Below are 26608 nucleotides of genomic sequence, written 5' to 3'. Positions count from 1 at the left end.
CACACAGAATGAGTATAAAGTTTCAGGATATTAGTAACGTGATTCATGTTCATAAGCAGTCATTCTAAGTCCTGCCAGGCAATCCTTCGGCCAGCTTTCTAAGTTACAAAGTACTACCTTCTAATGATTATCGTTTGATAATTGCTTGGGCGTAATTGTTAGGAAAAAAAAGTACTTTTAAAAACAATCTTTTCTGGTTTTGTTGTAATCATTACTTATGGACAATCTTAAAAAACGCAGTTCACATTAGCTTGAGATCTCACAGTGAAAAGATTAATTCACGACTACTTCAGTATCAAATTAAAAGCTGGAGAATAACTGTCTGAATAGTTCCCTGAAAATGATATCTTGTGGAAGAAACTAATTCTCTTACAAGTAAAACTCATCAAGCATGTTACCAGTTAGTTACATGTGTGTACAAGAACTATATTTTGACTAAAACCTTTAATTAAAAAGGAATTAATGGGGTCCACAGCAGACCAACTAACAGACTCACTGATCTCAAAGTCTTATTGTTAATAGGCAGACATCTCTGAAGGACCCGCACCAGGGACTTCCAACTCCATTTAACATGTCAGCAGCCTAGGCAATGATACACAATCTCTACCAGGAAGTCTGCAAGTGCCAGAGGTGTTTGTGACTTAGCAAGTACCGAGGAGCAAAGGTTATGGTTAAAGAGTTGATTTGAATCACCTGGCTAAACAATCAATACACAGGGAACACACATATTATCTTATTCAAAGCTCCTTACCAATAACAGGACTGTAAGAGCTGGTGGTACCACCATCCCTGACTGTGACAGAAATTTTAGCTTCCTAACCTTTGCAGTGCTTTATTTAAAGCAAAGACTTGTGCTCAACAATAGATATCACCAGGCACAACTGTACTTGCCTCAGGAAGTCAAAGCACAGACACTGGTAATAAGAGGAGCATCCTTAAAAGACACTGGCAGCGAAGGACCCAAAGCTAACACTCCACGTAAGTCAGTAAAGCTCTGACTACACAAGGACTACGTCTGTCAATCTTTAAAACTTAATCTTAGTTAAGCTTTAGTAGGAGTAACACAAAAGTCTCCCAAGTATCTTAATTCCCAGATCTTTAGTATTCCACTTCAGAACAGTTTTTAATAAATTCCTTGCTTAAAGGTCATGGATTTTAGCCTAGTTATTACCACATAGGGTTTTTCACTACTCTAAGTTCTTGTGTAACAGTCATAATCGTCATTTGGATTACTTCAGGATGAAAGCTATTATCAATCATCAGGAAACGATTACTAAAGATAAACCAGGTTCAGCTACTGAAAATCAGTTTTTCCTCAGCCTAGCATTGATGTGTTTCACTGATATCGCCTCCCCTTATCTTACCGGACATGTAACAGACCCAGCAGTTGCAGTGCCCAAATACCCTGCCGTCGGGAGTTGCACTGGCTGTACACACCTAAGTTTTCTTGCTGCTGCCTGTCATCAGGTCACCCACTCGCAAGTGGACCAGGGCTGACACTGATACCCGGACACGGGTGCCAGAAAACAACAGCTCGGGGGGTGGTCTCCACGCAGAAATTCCCTCAGCAAGCACACTCCGAAAAGGAGATGCGTCACCTGTTGTTCAACGCCGTCGCGTTACCTTCCCATAAGATTTTTTTCCTGCTTGAGGACACCAACACGCAAAACCTCTTTAGATCCCAAACGGCGAGAGACGAGGCTTGTGCTCCGCAGAGGGTGCGGGGGGGGGGGGGGGCGGGCCGCCGGCCCTGCCCAAGCCCTGCGCGGGGGAACGGGCGGCCCCGGGCTGCCTCAGGACGCGACTGAAGAGCAAAGCCGCCGTGCCCCGGCGGCGGCACCTACCCGGGCTGCACAGGGCCAGCAGCCCCTGGCCGGCTGCGCCCCGGCAAGCGCCTGGCGCGACCCCGCTTCCCACGCGCCGGCGCCGGTTACACAACCGCCCCCTCACCGCGGGGCAGGGAGCGCTGCCCGCAGCCCCTTCCCGGCTGAGCATGAGGAAACACAACAGGCAGGCGCCGAGGCAGCCCCGCTCTCCTCACCGAGAGCCGCCGCTCGCTCCCCCTCCCTCCGCTGCCCCCAGCTCAGCCCCCAGCTCAGCCCGCGAAAGCCGCCCACAGCCCCGCGCATACCATCGTGGCTCCTCCGCGCTCCGCTGCCCGCGGCTCTGCCCAGACACGCCGGCGCCCCGGGACGGACGGAGGGAAGGAGGGGAGAGAAAGGAGAAAAGGGAGGGAGCGAGCCCGCCCTCCCCGCGCGCGCAGCTCGCCGACGAAGCGGGGAGGCGGGAGGCAAGAGCGGCCTCGAGCGGGCGGGGCGACCTGCGAGGGCTGAGGCTCGCGCCGGCCGGGAAAAATAAAGGAACGCGGCGGCAACGGCTGCCCCGTGCCAGCCGCGCGCAAGCGATGTGTCCATAAATGGAGAACTCTCCGCGGCGCAGCCAATCGCCGCCGAAGCTTTATTTCCTCAGGGAATCCCGGCGCGGCGGTACGCGCCCCCTCGCGCTCTCGCCCGCGTGCTGCGGCCAAGCGGTTTGGGGCTGCTACTGTTGCTGGCGGTGTACCCCACCTCCCCCAGCATCTCTCGCCCGCGCTCCGTGTAGGGGTAAGCACCCACCACCGACACGGCCTGCCCTTGCCCTGCTGCGGCTAGCTACGGTGCGTTTTACGCGAAATAGCACTTGACAATGCCTTGGCAAGCGGGCTAGCGCTTTCCTCCTCCCGTGTAAAAGTACGCACAGAACTCGGATGCTTCTAATCCCTGGAAATACCGGAAAGTACAAAGCATCCTGACACCAAACGGGTACTGAAACAAGTCCTCGGTGTACCCCACAAATGCGCAAAAAAAAAAAAAAAAAAAAAAAAGGTGTTTGCCTGGCAGCTGGCATCTGCTTTATTGCTCGTTGCTTGTACTGTTTTGGCCAGAATACAATCAATACAACTTCTAGGGACTGTGCTTTCTAAGGGATCCAATAAGTAAGCCCATCCACAGCTGAGGAATGCGGTCCTGCTAACAAACGCTTCTCCCCGGGCTTGAAGCCCTTTTGTTGACTTTAATGGATTTCTAACCACCGCTTCTAAACTAGAACATAAAAAAAATGGAAACAACATAATCTATCATAACAACAGCCAGACCCCAAGTCATATGTTAACGTTGCTTCCAAACTACTGCCTTGAAAAGCACTCTCAGTAAGTACAGTTCCTGGTTTTCAGCATTAGATATTACTGGGGTTTAGTTTACCTCTCATTAAAAAGAAGCGCAGTTATTGGAAAAAATAGGGATCGGTTTACACAGAATATATTTATTCAACTGTTATTGCTTGTTTTTATAAACAAAATAAAGACTTGCTTCCCAACAAATTTAGAGATTAGGCATAAACAGATTCACTCCTGACTCTTCAGAGGAGAGCACTGCGTGGGCTGCTCCGAGGGGCAGGTGCTGTCTCTGCAGCCAGACCCGTGCAGAGGAAGGGCAGTGCCGCTCACCACAGGCACGTGGGCTTGTCCTCATGGATCCAGCCGCAGGATCAGCATGCTGATTTGCAAACATGAAACATGGCTGATGAAGTCTTACAAATTCAAACCAGCCTGATGCGCCCAATACAGAAATGGGACAAAACTGAAACTATTTATCCGGCCCCCCCTTACGTCCCACAAACTTTAGTGGTTTGGATGAAACACAACAGCCCCTTGGGCATGTTTCATCCTTGGTTTTGAAGAATATCAAAACACTTCCTCAGCTCAGCTGGGTTCACACAATATGATTACTGATCATGTGAAGCTTGGGATTTCCATACTGGATTGCTCGGATGTTAACTGACATCGATACAAGGGGTAGGAAATATTTTCATTGAGAAAGTAGCTGGGTGGTATATATGAGCTGCAATAGCTGTTAAAGCAAAAATGTATCTGATAGTGCTAAAAGAGAGCAGAACTTCACAGGAGATGAGTTTCACACTTTGATTCCCAACAGAAGGTGAGTAACAGCAGTCTTATAGAAATAGGACAAAAATAGTCTGCCTAGTATTTCATTTGAACATGGAAATGTTACATAAATTTATGAGACTGTGATAAAAAGCGGTGAAAAAAACTGTAGGAATTCAGAGAGCGTATATAGGGCCAACAAAGAAAAGATAATCTATATAGGTTTTGCAGGTTTTTCTATTTGCTTTGGATGTGCATCTTCTTTAATGTCTGCGTTTTAATGTATGTGTTTATGTACATATAAACATCTTTATAACACGTTATGAAAAAAATAGAGAAACTAGCTTGTGGAAGAAGAGTAAAAAAGTGCATTCACACTGGATAGCTAATTGAGAAACTAGTTCCGAGTTTACTCTGTGTGCTACTGGGGTCCACCTACTCCAGATGAACTAGAAGATGACTTTCAACAAAATTTTAGGGCCGCAGGCATCAGTGCTCTGCATCTGCATGAACCTTTGCTAGGCACTGTGTATACCAAGCAGAGTCTAATTCACAATGAACTCTTTTCATGCTTTTAAACATAGTCGTTTAATTCTACTTATTTTAATGATAAACATCTAATTCCCAAGCTGACTATATTAAGTGAATGACACTTATTCAACATGCATGCTCAGAAGCAGCAGAAGGCATTTCCCCTCGAATGTCAGCGGTGGGGTGCCTGAATGGTCTGCATGCCTGGGCTCCTCCAGCCAGTAACATATAACAGTCATCTCTGAGAAAGGCAGAACCCACATTTTCATCTTGAGGAGCTCCAGCAGATTAAAAAGGAATCTCTGTACTCTTCAATGATGCACAAAAGTTAAAAGTCATTTCTGTCATAAAATTCGTATGGACATATTACCTTTAAAAGACCTAACTTGAAAAGATTTAGGAAAAATTCCCTGCATCAAGAACTTTCATAATTTTTTTCAGTGCATGTATTGTCTGACAGTGTTGTTTGGTTAGTAACACCTCATGCACGGAAGTGCTAACATCAAGAATTATTTCGAGGATATTTTCTGTCTGATTCAGGCTGATGCTGAAATGTATGAGGACTAACTGTCTGAAAAAAGAACATGGTCCTTACCTCTGGTAACACCACAGAATACAACTTTCCCTTGTCCTCCATTCTAAAAACATTCTTGTGGCTTCAGAAAGAAATAGCTCTTATAAGAAGTCAGTGAATCTGGAAAAGATCAGAAATTTTAATGAAACAGGCACTGTCCAGACTACTTTCTAATTGGTTAAAACTGACAGTAAAGAAAAAAAAGGCATTACTGCTTTTCCCTTACTTACAAAACATATTTAAAATAAGTTTTATGAGCCACATATGAGCCACAGTCTTGTTGATCAGAACAATTTAATTAATAATTAATACCTGAAAGCCTCTAAAATAAGGCTTAATAACCCTAAACAAGACATCACACTTTTAGTTAGAAAACCACATGATCTGGTATTTCTTAGAAAGGTGAAGGATTTGTGTCATAGAAAAACAAATGGTATAAAATTAAGGAAACTTTACAAATTCAATGCAACTTTTGCTGTATCTACTTTCCAAAGAATAAACAGATACCTTATAATCTTAAGATTTTCTGCTAAAATGCAGATGGTTACATTCTGCCTTCAGTTACAATTGCTGAATGTAGAATTCTACTTACAGAAAATAAAAAAATGCATTCAGCAATTTCTTGAATACATTCAGCATGTATATAACAAAGGCAGAAGTGTATGACTTAAAATGTGATGAAATCACTTCAATGATTAGGACAGGTGAAATGCCGGAAAACAGTATAATCATTTTAGCTTTCTTTCACTCCCTTTCTCTGTACCTAATAAATATCTTCCTTCTTTCCTCTCTTTTGTTGGCCTTAAATTAGAGGAGCATGCCCATTCAGGAAACATGCTTATTAACACGTTCAACATGTCCGTCTAAAATATCACTAGAGTAAAAAGTATAGTAACAAAGTCAACAGCCCTTGGATCGACAACCTTTGGCTCAACAACCCAAACCAGACACTGGGTTTTGCTGGGGTTTTTTTTGAGGAAAAATAGCATGTGGCTCTTTTACTCTCAATCTGATTACGAGAAGCCTCAGATGTAAGAGAGACTCAGATTCATGGAGTTGAATTTTTCTCCAACTGCAAACCAAAATGTATGAATAATGTTGTTATTTGCAAGGCTGGTATAAATCTGGAAGAAGTCCACAAGGACTTGGTAACTGATGAGTTTTGCCTCCTGTGTTCTGCGGCTGACTTCAGTTAAGCTATGTAGGTTCACATCAACGAAAGTATAAGGATTGTATTTTTTTCCTCAGTGTGAGATTTTTTGAAATATTACACAAGCTTTTAAGATCAAAACTTTATGTTATGATGAGCAACCTGATCTAACATCAACATTAGCCCTGCTTTGAGTGGGAGGTTGGACCAGATTGCCTTCTGAGGTCCCTTCCAGCCTAAATTGCTCCATTCTGTAATTCTATGATTATTTAAAATGGGGCTCCACTCATGAGTGAGACAGTTGAACATTCCAGAATAAATTAACATTATTGTTGATGTTGTGTCTTGATAAGGAAAATGATCTGAATTTGCCTTTAAGAAAATAAACCTACCTGTCCATTATCAATTACACTGAAAATGTAATTATATAAAATCCAACAGTTTAGTATTGCTTTAGTTAGAAACATCAAGGAAGTGGTATAAGTACAAAAATAATGATCTCAGATAACACAAGATGAAAAGAACATCTGCATGGGTCAAACCCAAGATCGTTCACCTCAATATCCTGTGCTGGACAACGGCCGGTACGGATGCCTGGGGAAGACCATAAGAACAGACAAGCATTTAACACATCACCTGTTGGCCCCGCCGTGCTGAACGCTATTGTCAGACAAGGGCCAGAGGGAGAAAGCATACTGAGACCTACTATGGATGTACCTTTTAACGTTAATTTCAAGACTGCAGTAGGAGGTACAACAGTTGACATGTTTTTAAATTAAAATAACTCTATTCAATGTGTTTTAACTAACTATTTGCTTTCAAGCCCCACTCCTGCAGACATACATACTCAAGAAAACACTGAGTATCCAAGCAGTCCTTTAGCAAGAAAAATCACTAGACAGGTGCACAAAAACCACACAGGTGCATGAAGTTAGTCTTGGTAGTTGCCGGGTCAGAGAATACAGCCATGCACCTCAATAAACTAGAGCAAGTTCAGCAGAGGCCAGTGGCAGTAAAAGCCTGATGAAAGCAGACTTTGGGGGACCTAACAGCAGTACCCCAGTACCTATGAGGAAGTCATCAAGATGGCAAAGCCAGACTCTTCACAGCGGTGCATGGCTGGAAGACAACAACATAAATGCAAAAAAGAGAGGTTCAGACTAGGTGTAAGGAAAAGGTTCTTCCCCCAGTGGTCAATCAAGCATGGGAGCAGGCTGCCCAGAGAGGTTGGGCAGTCTCTGTCCTTGGAGTTTTTCAAGAGCAGGCTGGGTAAAACCCTGAACAACTGCATTTGACCTCATCAGTGACCTCGCTTGGAGCAGGAGATTGGCCGAGCATCCTCCTGTAACCTTCTGACCTGAATTATCCCACAATCCTATGCCTCTCGGTTACTATCCCATTTTGAAAGCACCTCAGGCATGTTTTGTTTCTGGCCTGATCCTTTGAGGTGGGAATTACTTTAAAATAAACAGGTCAATCAGAGCATGGATTCAGACCCTGCCTTGCTTTTTACAATAGCATGTGCACACTGTACCACTTTTATCCTTTGCGTCTGCCAGATACCCAGTCCTGCAATGGTTTGCCTATACACCAGTATAGGATGTTGTATATATTTTAACCAAAATCAGAGACAATCTGCTATTTCAGAGTGAACTGATGCAGTAAGTTTGTCTTTGATTTATCTTACCCTTTGTTTACCCAAGGTGGTTCTACCCAAGTCCAAAGAATGACACAAGCAGGAAACAAAAGGCAGACACACCCTCTATGGACTTTGTTTTTCCAGTAATACTTTCGCTTAGCTCATACGCCTCTGCTGAGCAAAAGATCGTCTTTTGTGTGATATACGAAGTTCTACTGAAGCTACATGTTAGATCTTGTTTGAAAATACAACCCGGAAATCTTACAAACAAAACTATTATTCGCCATTGATTTTAACAATCTTGTATTCTGCCAGGATTTGTTACATGCTCTAGAAAAATCCATGCTTTCAGTAACACCCTCAGCTCCTTTGCACCATTAGAAACCCAGAGTAACTGCTGTTTTGCCACCACGAAACTTTCTTTCTGGAGGCCGACATTTGCCGGTGCGGGAGCGCAGGCACGGCCCCCCGCTCGATGTCCCCATCGCTCATCCCCCGTGCGGCAGGGAAGACTAGCTGTTATTTGTGGGGTCTTTCCCTCTCTCCTTCCCAGGGAGCGGACACTGCTACGAAATACCTGCGAGGAAGCGGTGACTGAAAGGGGCTTGTCCTGCCGGCTGCGAGATTCGCTCCCCCCGCCCAGGGCTGCCGGCGCGGCGCTGCCCCCCGCCGAGCGCGTTCCCATGGTGACGGCGTCCTGGCAACCGCTCCCGCAGCCCGGCCTGCGGCGGCGGCCCCGCTCCGCGCAGCCGGGCGGGCAGAGGGCCGCCACGCCACGGACGGACGGACGGACGGACGGACGGACTGGCGCCCCGGCTGCGTAGAGGCAGTCACGACGCTTCGCGAACAGCTGCTCGAGCGGTGGCAGCGCGTTAAAGAGCGGGGCTCAGCCGGCCGCTGGGATGCCGGGGAAAGATGGGCAGCCCTGTCCTGCCCTGATCCAGCACTGGTGAGTGAGCGCAGCGCCCTGCGCCCGCCGGACAGTCTGTCCCAACTCTGTCCCTCCGTGTTGCATGGCCATAGAGTGGTGTCTGCTCTGTGATGTCCTGTCAGCTGTCTATACCCCGTGTTTCCACAACCATCACCGTGTTTACCGATGACCCTTCCACCAAGGAGCGCTGCGGTCCCTTCGGGGTCCTGGGCCTGCCTGCGTGGCAGAGCCGTGGGCAAGGCAGCACACAGGCTGAGTCAGTGCATCCACACGGCACGGCACAGGCACGAATTCCAGCTCGGATCCCAAATGCTGCATAGCTGCATTAGCACAATCAAGCACCTGAGCTAATCAGACCTGTTTCTCGTGAGGACCCTTAGCCTGGGCTCAGCGCCACGCTGGCATGGTTACCTCTCTCCCAGCGGGGAGTCTCCTCCCTGCGCTCCACTGCATACGTGTTCACAAAATGTCACAGTAGCGCAGAGGGGTTTTGCAAGGGTTTGTTTCATGTGACTCACTGATACGGTCGGGTTTTGACCTATCTTTTTGCCGAGTTGCGACACGGGGACTTGTTCCACTTACTCCAAAACGTTGCCCCAAAGTGCTTCAGAGTAACACTAGGATCTTGCGGCTCCTGGGGTGGTGCTGTCATATGCTCCCTGTATAGCAACCAAAGCAGTTTCTATTTTAAGAAGAAAAGAGTGATTAAAGTGTTTGCCTAGGCAGGTATTTCAGTCTGCTTTGATTCCCGTGTGACTTGTGGCAAGTCACATAGATCCCCTCTCCCCCCATGCTTCACTGCCCTACCAGCAACAAAAGGAAAATAATACTTTCAGGGATAATAATGCTTCCCTACCCGCAGGCGCATTGAGAGAACGAACATGAAAAACACTCTGAGGTGCACAGACGTTACAGCAAGTATTAGACACAAGTTATAATGGAAGATGGAGAACTGAACACTACAGATATAATTATCCTTCAAAACAGGAGAAATGGAGAACCTGCAGAAAACAAACATGCAAGGCAGACTGCTGAAGCGGGGAAGGGATGCCACAGTACAAATAGCAAGGAGTGAACTTTGCATTGCTAAGAGTGTCAGCATGTCCTGTGTATGATTTTTTTTCCCCAAGCTTTTACATGTTAGATGTCAGTGACTTAAAGAAATGATAAAGAAGTACCCCATGTTTGCATGGCAAAGCTGCCTTATGTGTCAAGTGAACTGTTATCTTTGGCAATCAGGCATACCATTTACAACTGGGAAAAATCTTTATCTTGTCCATGTGACAAATATATTTGGAATATTCAGTAAATTAAATCAATCAGCTAAAATTTACTGGGTAAATATGTGATTATTTAAATTGCTATAGCAATATCAAGCAGGAGACATCATAATTAAAAAAAAAAAAAAAAAAGCTCCTGAAGCCAGTGTTTCAACCAGTATCTAAGTTGATCCCAGTTTACTACCATTGAAACTGGAGCTATGTGAAATTACACTCCTCTGAATCTAGGCATCACAACACCTTATTTTTTCTTTTATATTTGTTAGTCTAAATCAGTATTACACACTCATAGAGAGGGAATTTGTCATTAGTTCTGACACCTATCTGTTGTTATTTACTGCTAACACCTCCAAACTACAGAAAAGTTTTGTACAACTGCTGAACAAGATCTTAACACGTCCTTTCTGGATGTTGAATCAGATCAAGAAATCTGATAATTGATGATATTTCACTGCGTACTGAGTGATGTGCTTAAGGTAGCAATAGCAAATGAATGAGAAGTCCATCTATGTAACTTTTGTTTCATGTGCACAATTTCTCCAGACATTTGCATTTAGGTGCATGTCTAATGGCAGCCTGACAGAAAAAGTAAAAACTTCCAGCAATCCTATGCTTACTCTGCTGCAAACATTTTTTTTTTCCAATCAATAATAAATGGATACTGAAGGCCATAAGATTAAAAAGCTTGAGTTGGATTTTTTTGTTTGGCTGGGGTTTAGAAGTTGTATTTCACTAAGATACTTCCAGATGTACAGACTTTAATATCTGTTCTTCATTTTTCTAGGTAGCATCCAGTGCTTTGCTGCTGTGATACGCATAGCTCTTCTTAAAGCAGTGGGATATTCCTGTGTTCATAGTTAAATTGTGTTTAAATGCTTCTCTGCATCAAGATCATTAAAATGCATTATGGCCCAGAGGACTAAGAGTAAATGAGCTCAGCTCTACTGAGAACTGGGTGCCCGGTTACTGTATAACCTCACAGTACAGCTAGGAGGGACACCCTGCAGAGTGGTGGCATTGGTTAAAAAAACAACTGGGAAACTACAAGTGTGAGGAACAGATCGCAGGACTGGGCATTCAGTGTCTGCACAGGACTTTGAATGCAAAGTCATCATAATGATACCCAGCTCTTATACCCTGCTTTATACTTACAGGCATGTAAGAACTTAAACAAGGAGGTAGGTATCATTATCTGTCTTCCATATAAGGAAATTGTATCATTAGACACAGAAATCACTTGTCCGAAGTCATCAGGATCAGAGATTGAGCAAGGAATTAAGATCCGACCCTCTGAATTCCAGTCTAGTGTCATTGCTGCTCAGCAACCCAGCTTCTCTTAAAACTATTTTTTTTTTCTAATTTGTAGTTTCTGAAGCACTGTGCTATAAATAGAACACACATACTGTGACAATGTTTGCTCTCTGCTTTTAGGCAGTGCTTTCAGGCAGTGCTTTCATACGTTTCTAAAGCACAAACATGCTTTGCATTCTGAGATCTCGGAGAACAGTCCTATCACTGCTTTACAATCGGTATTTGACTATTTTGTTTCAATAACCCTATCTTTCTCTTTCTGTTTCTACAGTATATTGCACCAGATTTCATCAACAATTGCAAAATTCTTTTCATATATCAGCCTTTAATTTTCAGTGAGGATTTTAGGTTCCCAAGGAATCCAGGCTCAGGCCATCCTCATTCTCTTTATAGTTAAAAATGTTTATTTGTTTTATAAAAAGGTGGAATAGTTGAATTTGATTGAGGCTACCATCTTTTCTATTAATTTAATTTGTCTCAGCAGACAAAGCTACTGAGCCAGGCACTGGTCTCACTTACAGTAAGATATCTAAAATGCCTTTCTGAAGTTATTTGAGAGATCTACCCTGCTGCAACGTCTGTCACAGTCTGGCTGGCTACGTCTGAAAATTAAAACCAGAATCTATATTCTTACCACAGAAGGATTTACTTGCAACATAAAGTGTGGTCATTTAGATTTGAAGACAAATTAACAAAAGACTCAGTTTTGCTAAACTATGCTGATGTCTAATACATTTTATCTAGGTTCCTGACTGCCAACGCTTTTACCTGAAAAACACCTTACCCCTAATAATCTGCTGTCATGAAATATTTTTATTTCATTCTCTAGCCAATACTTTCTTAAGCTTTATGATAATCCTGTAGATCTTACTTTTTTATGCATTGATCGATTATGCCTCAGACCAGTAGACAGATTGGGAACAAAAAGTTAGTTTGCCTCTGTCCTGCCAAACCAGTTCTGTGGGTCAACAGCAGATTTTGGTTTCAAGGCTGTCAACCTTGCCTTTTTCAAGAGTATTGTTTTCACTATAAAAAGCTTTTTAGCAGTTTTTAGTTTTCTTTCTTTTGTTCTTTTGTATTGATTTTTATTTGCATTTATTCCATAAGCAATATATGAACTCCAAGATCAGAGCTGTCAGCGTAATCTTAAACTTTACCTAAAGGTTCACTTAAAGCAGAAACATTAAATCATTTCAGTGCCAGATATAAACCATTAAATAATTCAATGTGTACTTTTTCAACAGACATAAATTATTGACCAGAAAATGGCCCAGCGAAGCCCAATCTTCCCAACTCTTGCCCCTTCTGAAAGGTACAGTTTGGAATGTAAAAAAAAAATAAAATCTTCATATTGCAGAGTATTATGTGTCTCTCAATTCCCTATATATACAGTTATGCTGTGACTTGGAACTTTGGCATTAGTACGCAAAGCAAAGTGAAATACTGTAGATTCATTCAAATCATGGCCCAAATCACAATCCCTTACTCAGCTTTTACTTAACCCTTTCCCAAAGAAATTAAATCACTTAAACTGTAACAGAGTAGAAGTACAAGAATACTATGCTTTAGCCAGTCTTCTAATAGCATGGAAGAAGTGTGAAAACTCAGAGCCAGAAGCGACCTTTGTTGGAGTCCTCCTACATCTCTATCAGTATCATCATGGTAAAAGTAAACTTAATTTGGCTTATTAAGAGGAAAAAACACAGAGAATACACAGTAAATAACAGAGTTCCAAGAAAAAGATCTCCTTTTTCAAAGTGAGGTTGAACTTGTATCTTCCACTTACGCTTCTGAAAATTTCCTTTATTCATTACAGAATATAGTGACAGGAAAAGATTGCATCCATTAGCAGCCTAATTTTTCTTACTTTGATCACCCATGAGCTCCATTGCTTTCCATGGAAGCTATGCAGTGCAGAGCTCTCTTAAAAAATCTAGACAATTATTGAAGGTAGCCAAATATAAGCTTTTTTTTTTTTTTGAAAAAATGACTCTAAGAATATGAGAAGCTTGTAATAATTTTGGTCTCTCCTCAATTTCTACATCTACATATGTTCCTGTCCAGCTCATGAGGGAACAAGCTTCTATATGGTATTACAGGATAGCTACAGAGACTGAAAAAAGGAATGAACACAAGCTACTCCTTTTTAATCTCAGTCAGTTTCCATTTAATTTGCAATATCTGCCTTCGACAGTTACTGCTTTGACTGAGCCCAAAAGCTGTAGAGACGAACAGCATTACTCTTGAAACTCAATAAAAGGGTTTTGAATTTGGATTCTTAATCAGATTATAGTTCTGAATTGTAACTACTTTTATAATGCTAATGTCCTTTTCTTAAGATCCTACGCCTTTGTAAGCTCCCTTAAAGAGTAGGAAAAAGACCCTGACCTGCCTTTGTACAAGATACATGCAGTAGCAAACACAGCACCCACTTACTTGTATCAGTGGGCTCGCTCGCTCTCTGTATTTTGGTGCTTCTCTCCAGTATTGCTACTGAGATAGTATCACACTGTGTCCAGTGGAAAGACATTGCAGAATTTTGTGTGAGAACTTAACAATATCTGGATATTCTTCTTCACTAGACGGGTTCGAAACATACCACTGCATAGCCAGGCATTGACAGCGGTCCCGTTGGCATCTGCAAGCCTAGTGGATCAGCTGGAAGACAGAATCCTAAGCCATGAGAAAACAACGGCGGCTCTTGTGGAACACGCTTTTCGCATTAAGGAGGACATTGTTTCCACTCTGCACAGAATGCAGAACAAAGGGGGGGGCGACCGGTTGGCTAGGCAACTCTTGGAAGAACATATCCGAAACATAACGGCAATAGTGAGGCAGCTTAATCGGGACATTGAGGTATGTTAAGAATTTTTCACAGGACTAATGCCATCTCAGCTACTTATTCCTTCTAATTTAATAGGAAAGTTTACCACAGGATAAGTAAAGGTCAGACAAGGTCTGGAGATCCTCTAAGCTTATAAATTGTTTTAATAACTTGAAAAACTGTTTGCAAATTACATAATTCTTTCAGTGGCTAAGAAATAACACAGGATATTAGCATATAAACACAGAAACCTTTGTGGTACTAATAAGCGTGCTTTCAAAAGCTGCACCGGAAAACCTTGAGAAAATGAATTAATGTGACACTAATACCCAGCTCAACTTCAGTCCAAAGGCTGTGCTGTATAAACACTAGGAAATGCCTTAGCTCTATAATAAACTTTCTTTCACTTCTGACTTACTGACAATGCCAAGTATCCAAACCCAACTGCTCATTTTTATGACCTAATCATATGCAGATACATGACTTCATGTCTGACCTCTGCTGCAATGAGCAACAGGGGTGTGGTGGGGAAAGCAAAAGAATAAAAATTAAGTCTCCATTCCATTGTTAAATTATACTTAATACATATTATGGTATTTATGTGCAGATATGACACTAAGAAACAATAAATGACCTAAAAGGTATCTGGGTTTAGTGTGATATAAGACAAAGCTTTTAATAAAGTAATATTAAAACGGTATCTGATGTTACTGAAAAATAATGAGTGACATTTTAAATGCACATTAAATGTGACATACTGAGTTTATATTTGCATATGAATGCTTTGTAGATGCTGCAGGAACAGATACGTGTCAGAGACAATCTCAGCTATGGAACAAATTCTACCCTGAAGAGTCTGGAAATGCGGCAGCTTTCTGGTTTAGGAGATCTTCGGGGAAGAGTTGCAAGGTAAAACTCAACACAGAAGTATATTTTGGCAACTAGCTAATGTTGGTTTAATCTTGAGGTATGACCGTTAATGATAATGGGCTGAATTAAACTTTGGCAAAATTCCCAGGACGGTTTTGCTCAGTGTTTTCAAGGAAGTGAATAATAATCCTTTGCATTCCAGTATTACATATTAAGCTTAGGAATATCGCTCTTAATTCCTGAAATTCCTTAAATTAGTTTTTAAGAAATTACCTCAGATTCCTTAGGAATTTGGATTTGGTTCAGCTTTTAAAAGTACTATGGTTAGACTTCAAAACAAACTAATTAGCACAATTATAAAGGCAGGACGGAACAATCTGCACTTGTAAAGATCAGAACAGTTGCACATTTTTGCATATAATTTAGAAGTAAAAATCTGTGCATTCAGTTATTGGTTAGCCATACTAAACACTACATAGGCTTACATGTAAGGAACAGAAAACAGTAGAATAGAGGTTTTATAGGCTACTTGAAACTCCAGGTTACAACTGTGCAACTACACAGACTTCAGGTTGTGCCATCAATGACACATGTACAAACCTCAGTACAACGATGTTTGCTCAAGTATCTGTGAGGCTGAACACAAAAGACAGGGAGTATGTACAGCTATAGAAAAAGGACCTAACCTGGCCTAAAGTAGCTTGGCTAGTAACTTCGGTGGAATTATACTTGTCCTGAATTTGACCTATTGTCTATATTGTACAGATAATTTTTCTTTTTTGTACTTCAACTGATTTAGTGATAACCTTCAGCAGCCTACAAAAATAATCAGGGAAGGATTTTCCTTGAACTAAAGTTTTCTGACAAATTGATTGTTTGAAGTTTCCACTGTAACCTTCCTAGCCCATTTTGAAAAGAATACTTTAGAGAGGTTTTACACGGTTTTTTTTTTTTAAGTTATGCAATATCCTTTGGTAAACAGGAATGAACTAGACAAGGTTTTTTTTGTTAAGTCAGAAAACTGATTAAAAAAACCAAACATGTACATACACGCACACACATATATATTTATCTCACTGAGAAATCCCCAACAAATTTACATGCTTAGATCTTCCATCTTCTTTATACAAAAAGTGCACTTTGAGATCACAGTGCATCCTGAGAGAGGTCCATATTTGGAGTAACACAGTTACTGACACTTTGTGAAGCAATATACAGTGTCTTTGCTTTCAATAACAGAACTCAGACAAGTAAACACGTGCCAGCATGAGCTTTACAATGGGGCCCTTTGCCTATCCAGAGTACTCGGTATGGGGATCGGTGGTGGACCAGCACAGTCTATGCCAGGATTTCTTCCTTTATTTACTTCGGACAACTACCGTGTACTGTGCCTGGGTTGCAATTTATCTGATAATTGTGTGAGATTATACCAAACTGCCTTATGTGAGACTGTGCAATGAACGTTGGACATTTGTATTCATTACCATAAGAGAATCAGTTTACTGTCTTTTAACTGTTACTTTCTATTAAGCATTATGCTCTCTATATAAACATTTTCCCTGAATGAGGAATAAAATAAGCTTCCCTTTGTCAGAAATCAAGTTAAAGCAGTGTTCCATGGGCAAAAGCTATTTGCCTTCATTTACAGACATATTCTACTTTGAAAATTAGTGTTCCTGTGAATAACGATTACAGTAATATCTGGAGATCATGGTCAAGATGGCAGTTTGTTATGCTGTTGGCACTGTACAGGTACTTACCAGAAACTTTCCGATTACTCTAGCCAATGTTCCTTATATAAAATAAGGTGAACTCACCTAATGTAAGTTTACTTTTACATCTACTCCTGCTAGCTATCAGATGAGTTCAAAGAGTGAAACCTTAGAAACACGATCAAGTTACTGTGGGTTACCAACTTAGTGTGCATCAGCTCTCAGCCACAGTGACGGTACTAGGTGTGGCTCAGGCTGCAGTGACAGTGGGCTAATTTAACTCCAAGTACACCACGTTTGCTCTAGGCTGGAAGCGTGCAGATGGACAATCAGTGTGAATCAGTTTATATATGCCGTGTGATAGTAAATCACCTAAGTCTGAGCCTTTTGGTCCTGTAACAATTCTAGTGTTAATCTCAGGATTCTGGCCAAATTTCAGTTCCAGTAATTACATGCATACTAAACATCCTATTCAATTTCAATATTGGAGGGAGTGGTGTTTATTTCCGAACACCAACTGTTCTGTAACATGCCAATATATCATCGAACAACTGTCTATTTCTTGAGAGTTGCTGCTCTTAATGATGAGAACAGGGATCCCTACATGCACACGCAGTTCTGAAGTACAGCTCAAACCCCACAGCTCTGGAGGAGTGAGATTTGGACAGACCTCACAGTTGACCCCACCTGCATCACAGAATCACCTAATATCCCTAGCAGAAGATGACTGAATACACATTACAGCTCACGCTTCTGGGCCATTTCTCATTAAGTGTAATTTATCGATGAATTTGTAAAGCATCATTGTAGTGCTTACTATGAACGATGCTGTACATTTTCCTAAGAATCAGCATTATTATTAACTTCAAGAAAAATATTACCTCTATTAAATTCAGTCAAACATTCAGCAGAAAATTAGATAGATGCCGATAGATCCATTACTCCAGCCTCCTGTCTCTGATGTCGGCAATTTTATATAACACAGATTTACCAATTCTATTCCTAGTGCTATTAAACCATAAAACTCATGAGTAATGCCTTATCATTTACAGAATAACTTGTGGACTATGATCATTTGTCTGGAAAGTTTAAATAGAGCAGCCTGGTCAGAACCATAGCAGTAGCTCTCTAGAAGCTTCCTGATAGCTGCAACACCCAGAGAAATTACAACTATGCATGTTCTAATGGGGCCTACTTTGCATATATAGATGATTTTTTTATGTACATTATGGATCTGATTCATTTCAGACACCCTAGACTCATTACATGTAGGCAGATTTTCCTACACTGCACAGAAAATGAGTCTGAAGCATCTGGGATGCACTGCATTTAGGAACTTCGTAAGTACAATGACTGCTGCACGCTGGCTACTTGCTGTGTAGGAGATGCACATGATGAGGACTGATCTGGGCTCCCTGATCCAGGCCATTCAAAATCTACCAGCTCTACTGTTCTTGTCCAGTGGATCCTCTGGACACATCCACTTGCTTTGCACTACTTGTTCTTCAGCTACTTGTTTTTCACAGAAACACTGGTATTTTAATTTAATCATCTCCTGTTATAATAAAACAGAAACATTAAAAATCTGTAGGTACCGTTATAGTATATTTATACAGCATCCTGTTGCAGAGTATTGGTGGTGTTCTCAGCTTTATCTAGTCCCTGGTGATACCGAATAGAACAACCGTTGTGTTTTGATTTCTTAGAGATCAAAGACAACAAAAATACTCTTCAGTGTGCCAGAAAAATAACTACTGCTTTGCTTACTACAACTTGGAAGGCAGTTGCTTGATAATTTTACTACTTATATTAAACATTATTGGTTTCTAGAATTATACTGTATTCTGAAATTGAGAATAATACGTAGCACTATGAAGTCTCTCCGTTTATTCTTCATTTACTAATTTCACATAAGTACGCACACCTTGGCAATCAGAACTTCCAGAAAATGTCCTCCAAAACCAAACAGTAGTAAAATGAACACATTCTAGCACATCTTTGACCCAAGTTTCAACAGTGCACATGTGCAACTGCACATGAAAACTGCACACCAGCTTCAGCATTTCAGACATGAAGACAGAGAATTACTTATTGTACGTTTCTTTGTACAAAATGGTTTTATATACAGCTCTTATATTTTTAAACTAGTATTCTCCCTAGAAATCTTAATCTATTTCTCATTTCTTTCCTCGTGCCTTTAGGATGACCAAACCTCAAAAGTTGTTTTCAACTTCTGTCTTTATATCCATAGTCCACTGGCTTCATTTATATAGACAGTCTGATTAAATTACCCAGAAACTTAAATCCAGTGTTCAGAAACATTTAGTTCTACTGTTAATAATTCTATTGTCATTTTAACATTAATCTATAAAGAAGACTCAAAGCAGAACTTTCAAAGGTATGGGAAATTCAGTGGGGATTGTAATGTGCCCCTTCCCCCCCCCGCTTCTCTTTTTGTTTTTTTCAAACAGGGAAAAATCCCAAACTATGATGTGCCCTTTTGTTTAGATTGCTGATTTTCTTCTGATCCTTCATGCAGTAGAAACCGGAATCAAAAGTGTTAGAAAGCCCATGGTTTTCCATACGTTCACCTTAGTATTGCCTCCTCCCTCCATCTGAAAGCTAGTGGAATCATGGACTGAAGTTATGTAATTGTAAGATTTTTAACTCAAAACCTATACTCCGTAACTAATATCAGAATCTCATTCTTTGTCTGCAGCACGCTAATGTTTTCTTCCAGGTCAAAACTAATCAAGTGTTTGTGAGTGTGTACAATATATATAGCAAAGAGACTTCTCTTTGACCACTTCAGTATGTGGAATCTTGTTTTTTGAAAAAAACATAGCAGGATAAACTTTCCATAACTTCAGACAACGGAATTTAAACTTTATTCCAACATAGTTTAAAAGGGTACCAATTACAGTATCCCCGTAGAAAAATGAAATAATCTGATTAATAAATACCAGGCTGACACTAAATTAACAATGTCAGAATTTTAATATTTCAGTTACCATGCAACTATATGACCCCTTTGATCACATAACTGAATTCCACAAAGAGAGATGCACTGTGATTAAACACCAAACACTAATTTGCCTTAAAAACATTTACAGATGCCTGCTGTTTACATTTGCTACAGTAGTTTCAAAGCTGTTGCTTTTTGTATTCTGTCATGCCTCAGAGAAACAAAACTAACCATTTTTTGAGCCCATAGGCTTTTGCTGACTAGATGCAAGATGATTTCATTCCTCCGCTTCTCTCTGATCATAACAACGTGGAGAGATTTGGCTTCTCTCATCTGCCTAAAGAAACTGCCTGATCATAAGATGTACAAGTATGGTTCATTGCTGTGTAAAACTTAGCTCGTCTTCCTACAGATATTACTAATTAGTCTCGCAATGCTGAGATGCTAAACTATAAATTAATTTCCACAATTTTATAATTTCTATGTGCTATTTTGCATTACTGATTATTTTAATATTGAAATTGTACTGTAATACTAAGCAGATGCTCCGTTTGTCATTGTAGCTGTTAATTTCCCTTCCTGTTTAATGATAATGGTAGTTACTGTAACCGAGGTGATGAAAATGGATGTTGAAATGAAAGCCTTCAAATTGAAATGTGACTAAAAAGAGGTTAAAATACATCATTGGTTTAGGTAATGACTTAACGTGCCTTAGCTTGTTCCATTTGACTGCCTTTTTCTCCCTCAAATTGTAACTGCTGTCTGTTCTCCATCAGTTTCATAGATCAAATTTGGTAACATTGCCAATTACATATTTCCCTTAGCAAAAAAAAAAAAAAATACATGACTCATACTTCAGAGGTCTTACTCCTGAAATTACAGTAATTTTATATATATATATATATAAAAAACAGCTCAGTTAATGTCCTTACTGTATTACTGTAGATGACATCCACTTGACCAAAGTATTTTTGAAATGCGGTAGAAAATGCTCATATACTATAGCACATTTACCCTGAAAATGTTGCAGCATCAAGAAGTGTTCCAATGTGAAGAGAGGAAACAATAATTATGTTCCAGGACAGCATTTCATAGTCTTTTGTGAGACTAAATTGCCATTGCTTTCAATTACAGTTTTACCTAAATAAAGACTAATAACTGTAAAATTTACCCCACATTGTTGACTACACATATTAGTTGTATACTACTATTTCACAAATAAAAATAAGAATGTAAAACTCAGAGGAACACAGCTACAGTAATAAAAAAATGGTCCTCAATTATTTAGGCTTCCAATCACGAAGGTGAAATCATACACACCTTAACAGATGTCTTTAGGAGCATGACAAAAATACAAGGTATTGAAATTCTACATCTTTGCATTTCTAATGTGATTTCCCTGACTGATAACAACACAGTCTACCCACATTATATCAGCACCAAGACGACAGGAATGTATGTGTCAGACTATTTGACTTCTATTCCCATTTGGGAGCAGTTTGCTGAATGCTACGAGGTATTTCACTGTTCTTACAGTCTCATAAGATATTGTTTTGCTAGACAGCCAGCAATTTCACAGAAATGCCCAGTCTAAAATGGATAATTTTAAAAGCCTGGACCATATATTCTATTCAGCTGTTGCTTTGGTATTTATTTATTCAAACAGGTGTGATGCTGGGTTAGCCAGACTGTCTGCAGAGCATAAAATTACGTATGAAAGACTTCAGAGCCTAACTAAAGACCAACACACCTCCAAGCTGATCTTAGAATCTAAAATCAAAGAGGCAGAAATACAGGTATGGTATTTAGACCAAAGCCATCCATGTATGGGTAAGAGTTATAGTCTAATTCACACAGAAGCCATTATGGTTAATTATTATCCTGGGAGGTCACAGATTTACAAATGGAGAGGTGTATCTGCTCACAGTCCTTATTAGATTGAATATTGGTACCTAGCTGCATTACTATAATGGGCTAACTCAAAAAAGGTCCTCAACTGGCTGCCTTTAGCATGCTGTATAGAAGTGGCTAGTATTTAAGGGCACATGAAAAGACTCCAGGAATGAACAAAGGTCAGTGATTACTGGTCTGAATGGCTGCTTGAGGTTGGAATGTAAACATGACATGGATGCTCTACAACACGATCACAACAATGCAAGCATCAGTCTCTCTCCCTGTATGCTTTGGCCTTCCCAGGATGATTTTATATGTATTTGAACACAATTTTTGAAGGTCTGCAAAACAAAACTAGTATAAGAATGGAAGTGAGAACTAAATACAAGCAGAGACTCATGATATTAAGGAAAAGGATTCTTCATTTCTTCATCTCAAGGCCTTCCCATTTTCTTGGGCAACAAAAGTGTTTTACATATTCATTTTGTGGTAGGTAAATGGTTAAAATCCACTTTACCTTTCTCAGAAGACTCTGTACAGTATATTAGCATGCCAGCCTGCTAGGAGCATATTGTAACGAATCTTGTAAAACAGAACAGTATGTTTTTTAACACTGGGATGATTGTTTTGGTGAGAAATATTTTCTGCTAGTAATGACCTATTCCCAGTTAAATCCAGCACTTTTATCACTGCAGTCGCCATTATGCATGAAGCAGTGAAGAATACCATTCATTGGTGGAGTGCTTTGCCATGCGTTTACTCTGCTTATGTGGAGACATATGGATCATGCAAATTCAGGTGTCTCAAGGTGGGGGGGTGGGGGGGGAGCAGACACACGCTTTCAAGGCAAGACTGCTCAAATTATTTATGGCTGAAAAACTGCAGTTTTCACAACGTTGATACTTTCATCTTGTGAGATAGTATATTTTTAATGAAAGTAAATTGTGCAAATTCAATAATTCTTGAAATATCAGCAAAAATAGCCCTTCTTTAAGATCTCCTCTACTGTTATGAAAACATCCCAAATGAGACTGTGATGAAATGCTGTTGAAAAATAGTAAATTCTGAATTTTGTTTCAGATTTCTCATCTTCTGAGCAGAGTAGAGCAATCAATAATGCAACAAGAAGCAAAGCTGAAGATTGCCTACAAAGAGAGCAACCAACAGCTCCACCTTCTGGATGTGAAGTGAGTATCCGGGAAACCTTGCTGCTGCCATGTGCCTTGGAAGACAGGGCCTCAATTTTCCAAGTTTGACTGTTGTAGTCCTCAGGTCTACAAAAGCATGAGCCTGTTTAAATATGTATGTGTGCTCAACCAATATTATAAAAGCACAGTCAAGTGGGACCCACTTTCAACAAGAATTCTGCCCCTAACATGGTTAGGCCATTTTGAAAAGCCCATTGAATCCCCAGTTAAGTATTCAGGTAGAACTTGTGTTAAAGAACACAACTAAGGATTTTTGTAAGGCTGGCCCGGTACCTTTTTGCAAGAACTGTACAAAGCAATGAATGCTGGAGGTGGCTGTCGAGAGCAGGGCAAGAAGTTCAACTCAAGAAACCAGGAAGCAAGGCACAGCATTCACAAAGTGTTACTGCTTTAAATTGGCTTCAGATATGAATATATAACTCAAATACCTAAATTATTAATGATAAGCACTGTGCTACTGCCAAACCTTACATAAAGATATGTTCAATTCAGGTATTAACTCCTTTCCAGGCATTTCACTCAGTGGCAGTCCTGGCTTAAGCCATCCACATCCTCACTCCTTACTGCTCACTGCCATCCTCATGCAATTCCATCCGTTACATCCGTGAAACTATTTGCAAACCAGATGAAAGAACAGATCCAGATTTCAAATATTCACTGGAAGAAAAAAGACTGTCTAAATAAATAGTTTCACTGGCACAATTGGTTGGTGTAAACTTGAGCTGGGTATAGGCAATTCAAGAGGGCTATACGAACCAGCATTGCCGCTAAAATAAATGGTTACCAAATCTTTGTTCAGAATTAGGACCTATGGACACTAAGATTATAATCTGAATGGATGACCATATTCTGTTTTCAATGCTGCAAAGAATTTGCATCTACTACGCCCCAAAATGTTGTGATGTGTTTTGTATAAGTAACTGCTATTTTGTTGTGCTCTTCCATCTTTGTTTTCTAAAATTATGTTACCTTATCCAGTTCAGTAGCCTTAAAGTTCCAAGATTCACCTTAATACGGTGTCAAGAGTGTATTAAATAGTCATTAATTTTTTTTTTATGAACACGTTCATAAAAAGTCACTGCCAAATGACCAAAATTTCTGCTCTTTTCTATCTGCTAATTTCTGTTATGCTCTTAGATTAAAAAATGCTATTGAGGAACTCAGCAGCCAGATTTTGTCTGCACGTAGCTGGTTGGAACAGGAACATGAAAGGATTGAAAAAGAGCTTGTGCAAAAAATTGACCAACTCTCATTGACTTTTAAGGAAAACACTGTAAGTTTCATTAAAATATCCTAATAATACTTCTCAGGAAATATTCAAAAGCATTATTAAAAACTAAGATGATGTAATTGAGATATTATTTGAGCGAGATTTTCAGACCTCCTCAATATTTGTATAACTCTTTTCACTGATGTCAAGTATAACATCCTCACAGCCTGGGAGCCTTCAAATAAATCTGATCGCCTCTAAATAGATCAGTATTTTAGCCTACAGTCATCAAGTCAGGTTAAACCATTTTATAAAAAATTAGAATTCCTTACATCTTTGAATTCCACATAAAAGATGATTAATCAACATCTGTTGCATATTTGGTAAAGCACGCTAACTTCTTATGCGGAATAAATCATTAAAACTCTTTTTCCCGGCTCCAGGAAATGAGTGAAAGAGCTATAGAGATGAAATTCAACCAAATGGCAGAGAAAATTGACAAAATAGAAGAAATACAGAAGATAACGATGGAAGCACATGAAGCAAAACAGACTGAAGAAAAGATAAATATTCGCATTGGCAAGCTTCAAAATGAGATAAATGAAGATATAAAAGAAATGAAAGCTGAAGTTAATGCTGGTAGGACAATAAAGTTCTTTATTCTAAATTGTGATAACATCTATTGACCTATAATAATATGCAAAATACATTTGCTTGTATTGAAGTAGTTTAAATTCGGGCCAGATGTAATGGCTGCACCTGTGGCATTAAAAAAGGATTTTCACTAAGTATGAAATTCACAGCAACAAGAGGTGACATCTTATCAGCTTCGAAGTGCTCTCCCCAGAGCATACATAGGTATAGCTTGGCTGCGATTGGGGACATTTTTGACATCAGCACACAATTACAGTCCTATTTTTCTTCAGAACTTTTGCTGTCTTCCTACTGTAAAGCAGAGTGTTACGGTAGGAAGCTCATTCTGATAGTAGTTATGCGATGCTCTTGCTTTTGATTACGAACTAATTTAATTCTCACCTGCAATTAGGATTTGCAGCTATCTACGAGAGCATTGGGTCTCTACGGCAAGTTCTAGAAGCAAAAATGAAGCTGGACAGAGATGAACTACAGAAGCAGATCCACCAAATGAAGCAGGAGGTTCCAACGTGGGGAGAGGCTGGACCATGACTGCAAGATTTTGTCTGAGAGATTAATGTTTACCTGGCTAAACAGGCAGACTATCATCTTGTTCCAGTCTGTAACCCAAATTCAATGCATGTACCAAATGACATGCTGCTGTTGCACAGGTCCGTATGTTCTGTATGTTTACTCAAAGCGGTAACTACCAGTTTCTTTATAGAACAACTGACTACAAGCTTTTGGGCTGAGGTGCTGAATTGCCACTGCACTGCTCCAGTTGCTCTCAGGAGATTAAGCACTGTGTAAAACTGGAGTAATATATTGGTGAAGCTGGCACCTAATTTGCTACAGGCATTCCAGTGCTCCCCAGTTTCACAGGCTTTATCAGGCAGGTATATTTAGGTACATATAAAAGCACCTGCACACACACCCCACTTTAAAAAAAAAGATTATATCATTTGTCTAGTATCAGTTTGGCAAGGTTGTCCACCTTGGTACAAATTACTTAACTGAAGTCAATGGACATTTTTACAGCAACTATTGACTTCCTGGGGAGACAGAATTGGCACTAAACAAACCAATTTTCAAAACCTAGATACCATCACAAAATTGTTTAGTTTTGCAAATATCCACTGTGTGTATGTGTAAACTAAGTAGTGTTATATAATGTAGTTGTAGACTAAGATGATTCACGAACCTAAGAAACTTAACTCACGTGGTCTTAAGTATTGTGACCTTTTTCAATTAATAACCAAGTGGAGTTGAGACAAGGTAAAAGATGTATATAGAGTATTTTATAACTGGGCATGTGTTCCTGTGACTTGTTTCATTATATTGGTAAAAACTTTGAAAGGTTTGAAAACAAGAGAAGGTGATAATCCAACATAGTCTGGAGAACGTAGTGTGAAATAAAATTAAGTTTATGATATGCTTAGAAATTTTTATTGAAATAAACCAACTGATTCTTCAAATTTAAGTAGACTTCAGTAATTTAGTAGTAAGTAGACTTTAATAATTTAATAGATTCAAATTGCTAATTGCATTCACAGTATTTCCAATTAGTAATGGTGCTTATTTCCATTCTCAGAACGAATTACATAATGAAAATCAGCACCCACACTACATATTAATCTAGAGAGGAAAATATATATATATGTTGATTTTATAGCTTCATTCACAGCTTGATATTGCTCCTCATGTTTGTAAGTCATGCAGGATTAAGCACTCCTGAAGAATTAAAAGACTTCATCCAGTATCCTATTAATTTATACTATTAACAGTAATTCATACACAAAAATACTATTAATTTACTCAAGCATTACTGTTAACATAAATAAGTTAAGAGGATGTCTCTGCACTGTCTTTAATGGACCTTTCTTTCAGCCAGTATTGCAAAACAATATTCATGTTTGGAAAAAAAAAAATCAGCCAGCAATTTCTCATCACTTCCA

General features: G+C 40.0%; 2 protein-coding genes across 7 annotated transcripts in view; one reads left to right on the top strand and one right to left on the bottom strand.

Moving 5' to 3' along the window:
• The window catches only part of MYO1E (myosin IE), a 93071-nt gene extending 87966 nt beyond the window's left edge, over positions 1 to 5105 (bottom strand). Inside the window, exon 1 of one of the 4 annotated variants that reach the window (XM_075764881.1) lies at positions 5049 to 5105. In XM_075764881.1, the coding sequence (XP_075620996.1) occupies positions 5049 to 5090 (42 nt within the window). In that variant the 5' untranslated portion in view covers positions 5091 to 5105. Of the gene's footprint in view, positions 1 to 1437; positions 1892 to 2131; positions 2275 to 5048 lie in introns of those variants that run through there. The other 3 variants (XM_075764882.1, XM_075764884.1, XM_075764883.1) reach the window with 3 other exon arrangements.
• Positions 5106 to 8491: 3386 nt separating this feature from the next.
• On the top strand, positions 8492 to 26133 carry FAM81A (family with sequence similarity 81 member A). Of its 3 annotated transcripts, XM_075764761.1 has the most exons (10): positions 8511 to 8765; positions 11182 to 11205; positions 12583 to 12650; positions 13921 to 14194; positions 14953 to 15071; positions 21376 to 21505; positions 22683 to 22789; positions 23948 to 24083; positions 24464 to 24659; positions 25066 to 25604. In XM_075764761.1, exons 3-10 carry the CDS (start codon positions 12604 to 12606, stop codon positions 25203 to 25205), a joined length of 1149 nt encoding a protein of 382 aa, XP_075620876.1. In that variant the 5' UTR covers positions 8511 to 8765; positions 11182 to 11205; positions 12583 to 12603; the 3' UTR covers positions 25206 to 25604. The 3 variants fall into 3 exon arrangements, with proteins under 3 accessions (XP_075620875.1, XP_075620876.1, XP_075620877.1); XM_075764760.1 differs by lacking the exon at positions 11182 to 11205 and having other exon boundaries at positions 8492 to 8765; positions 25066 to 26133; XM_075764762.1 differs by lacking the exons at positions 11182 to 11205; positions 12583 to 12650 and having other exon boundaries at positions 8523 to 8765; positions 25066 to 26133.
• Positions 26134 to 26608: the final 475 nt, after the last annotated feature.

The sequence above is a fragment of the Balearica regulorum genome, chromosome 12 (genome assembly GCF_011004875.1).
Source record: "Balearica regulorum gibbericeps isolate bBalReg1 chromosome 12, bBalReg1.pri, whole genome shotgun sequence".
NCBI classification, from domain to species: domain Eukaryota; kingdom Metazoa; phylum Chordata; class Aves; order Gruiformes; family Gruidae; genus Balearica; species Balearica regulorum.
This window is presented reverse-complemented; position numbering and strand designations above follow the sequence as displayed.

Coding starts and splice junctions, on each gene's coding strand:
- FAM81A (XM_075764760.1), top strand. CDS start 12,604: ATGGCCCAGCGAAGCCCAATCTTCCCAACTCTTGCCCCTTCTGAAAG. Junction 21,506..22,682: donor TCAAAGAGGCAGAAATACAG/GTATGGTATTTA, acceptor ATTTTGTTTCAG/ATTTCTCATCTTCTGAGCAG. Junction 22,790..23,947: donor CTCCACCTTCTGGATGTGAA/GTGAGTATCCGG, acceptor TTATGCTCTTAG/ATTAAAAAATGCTATTGAGG.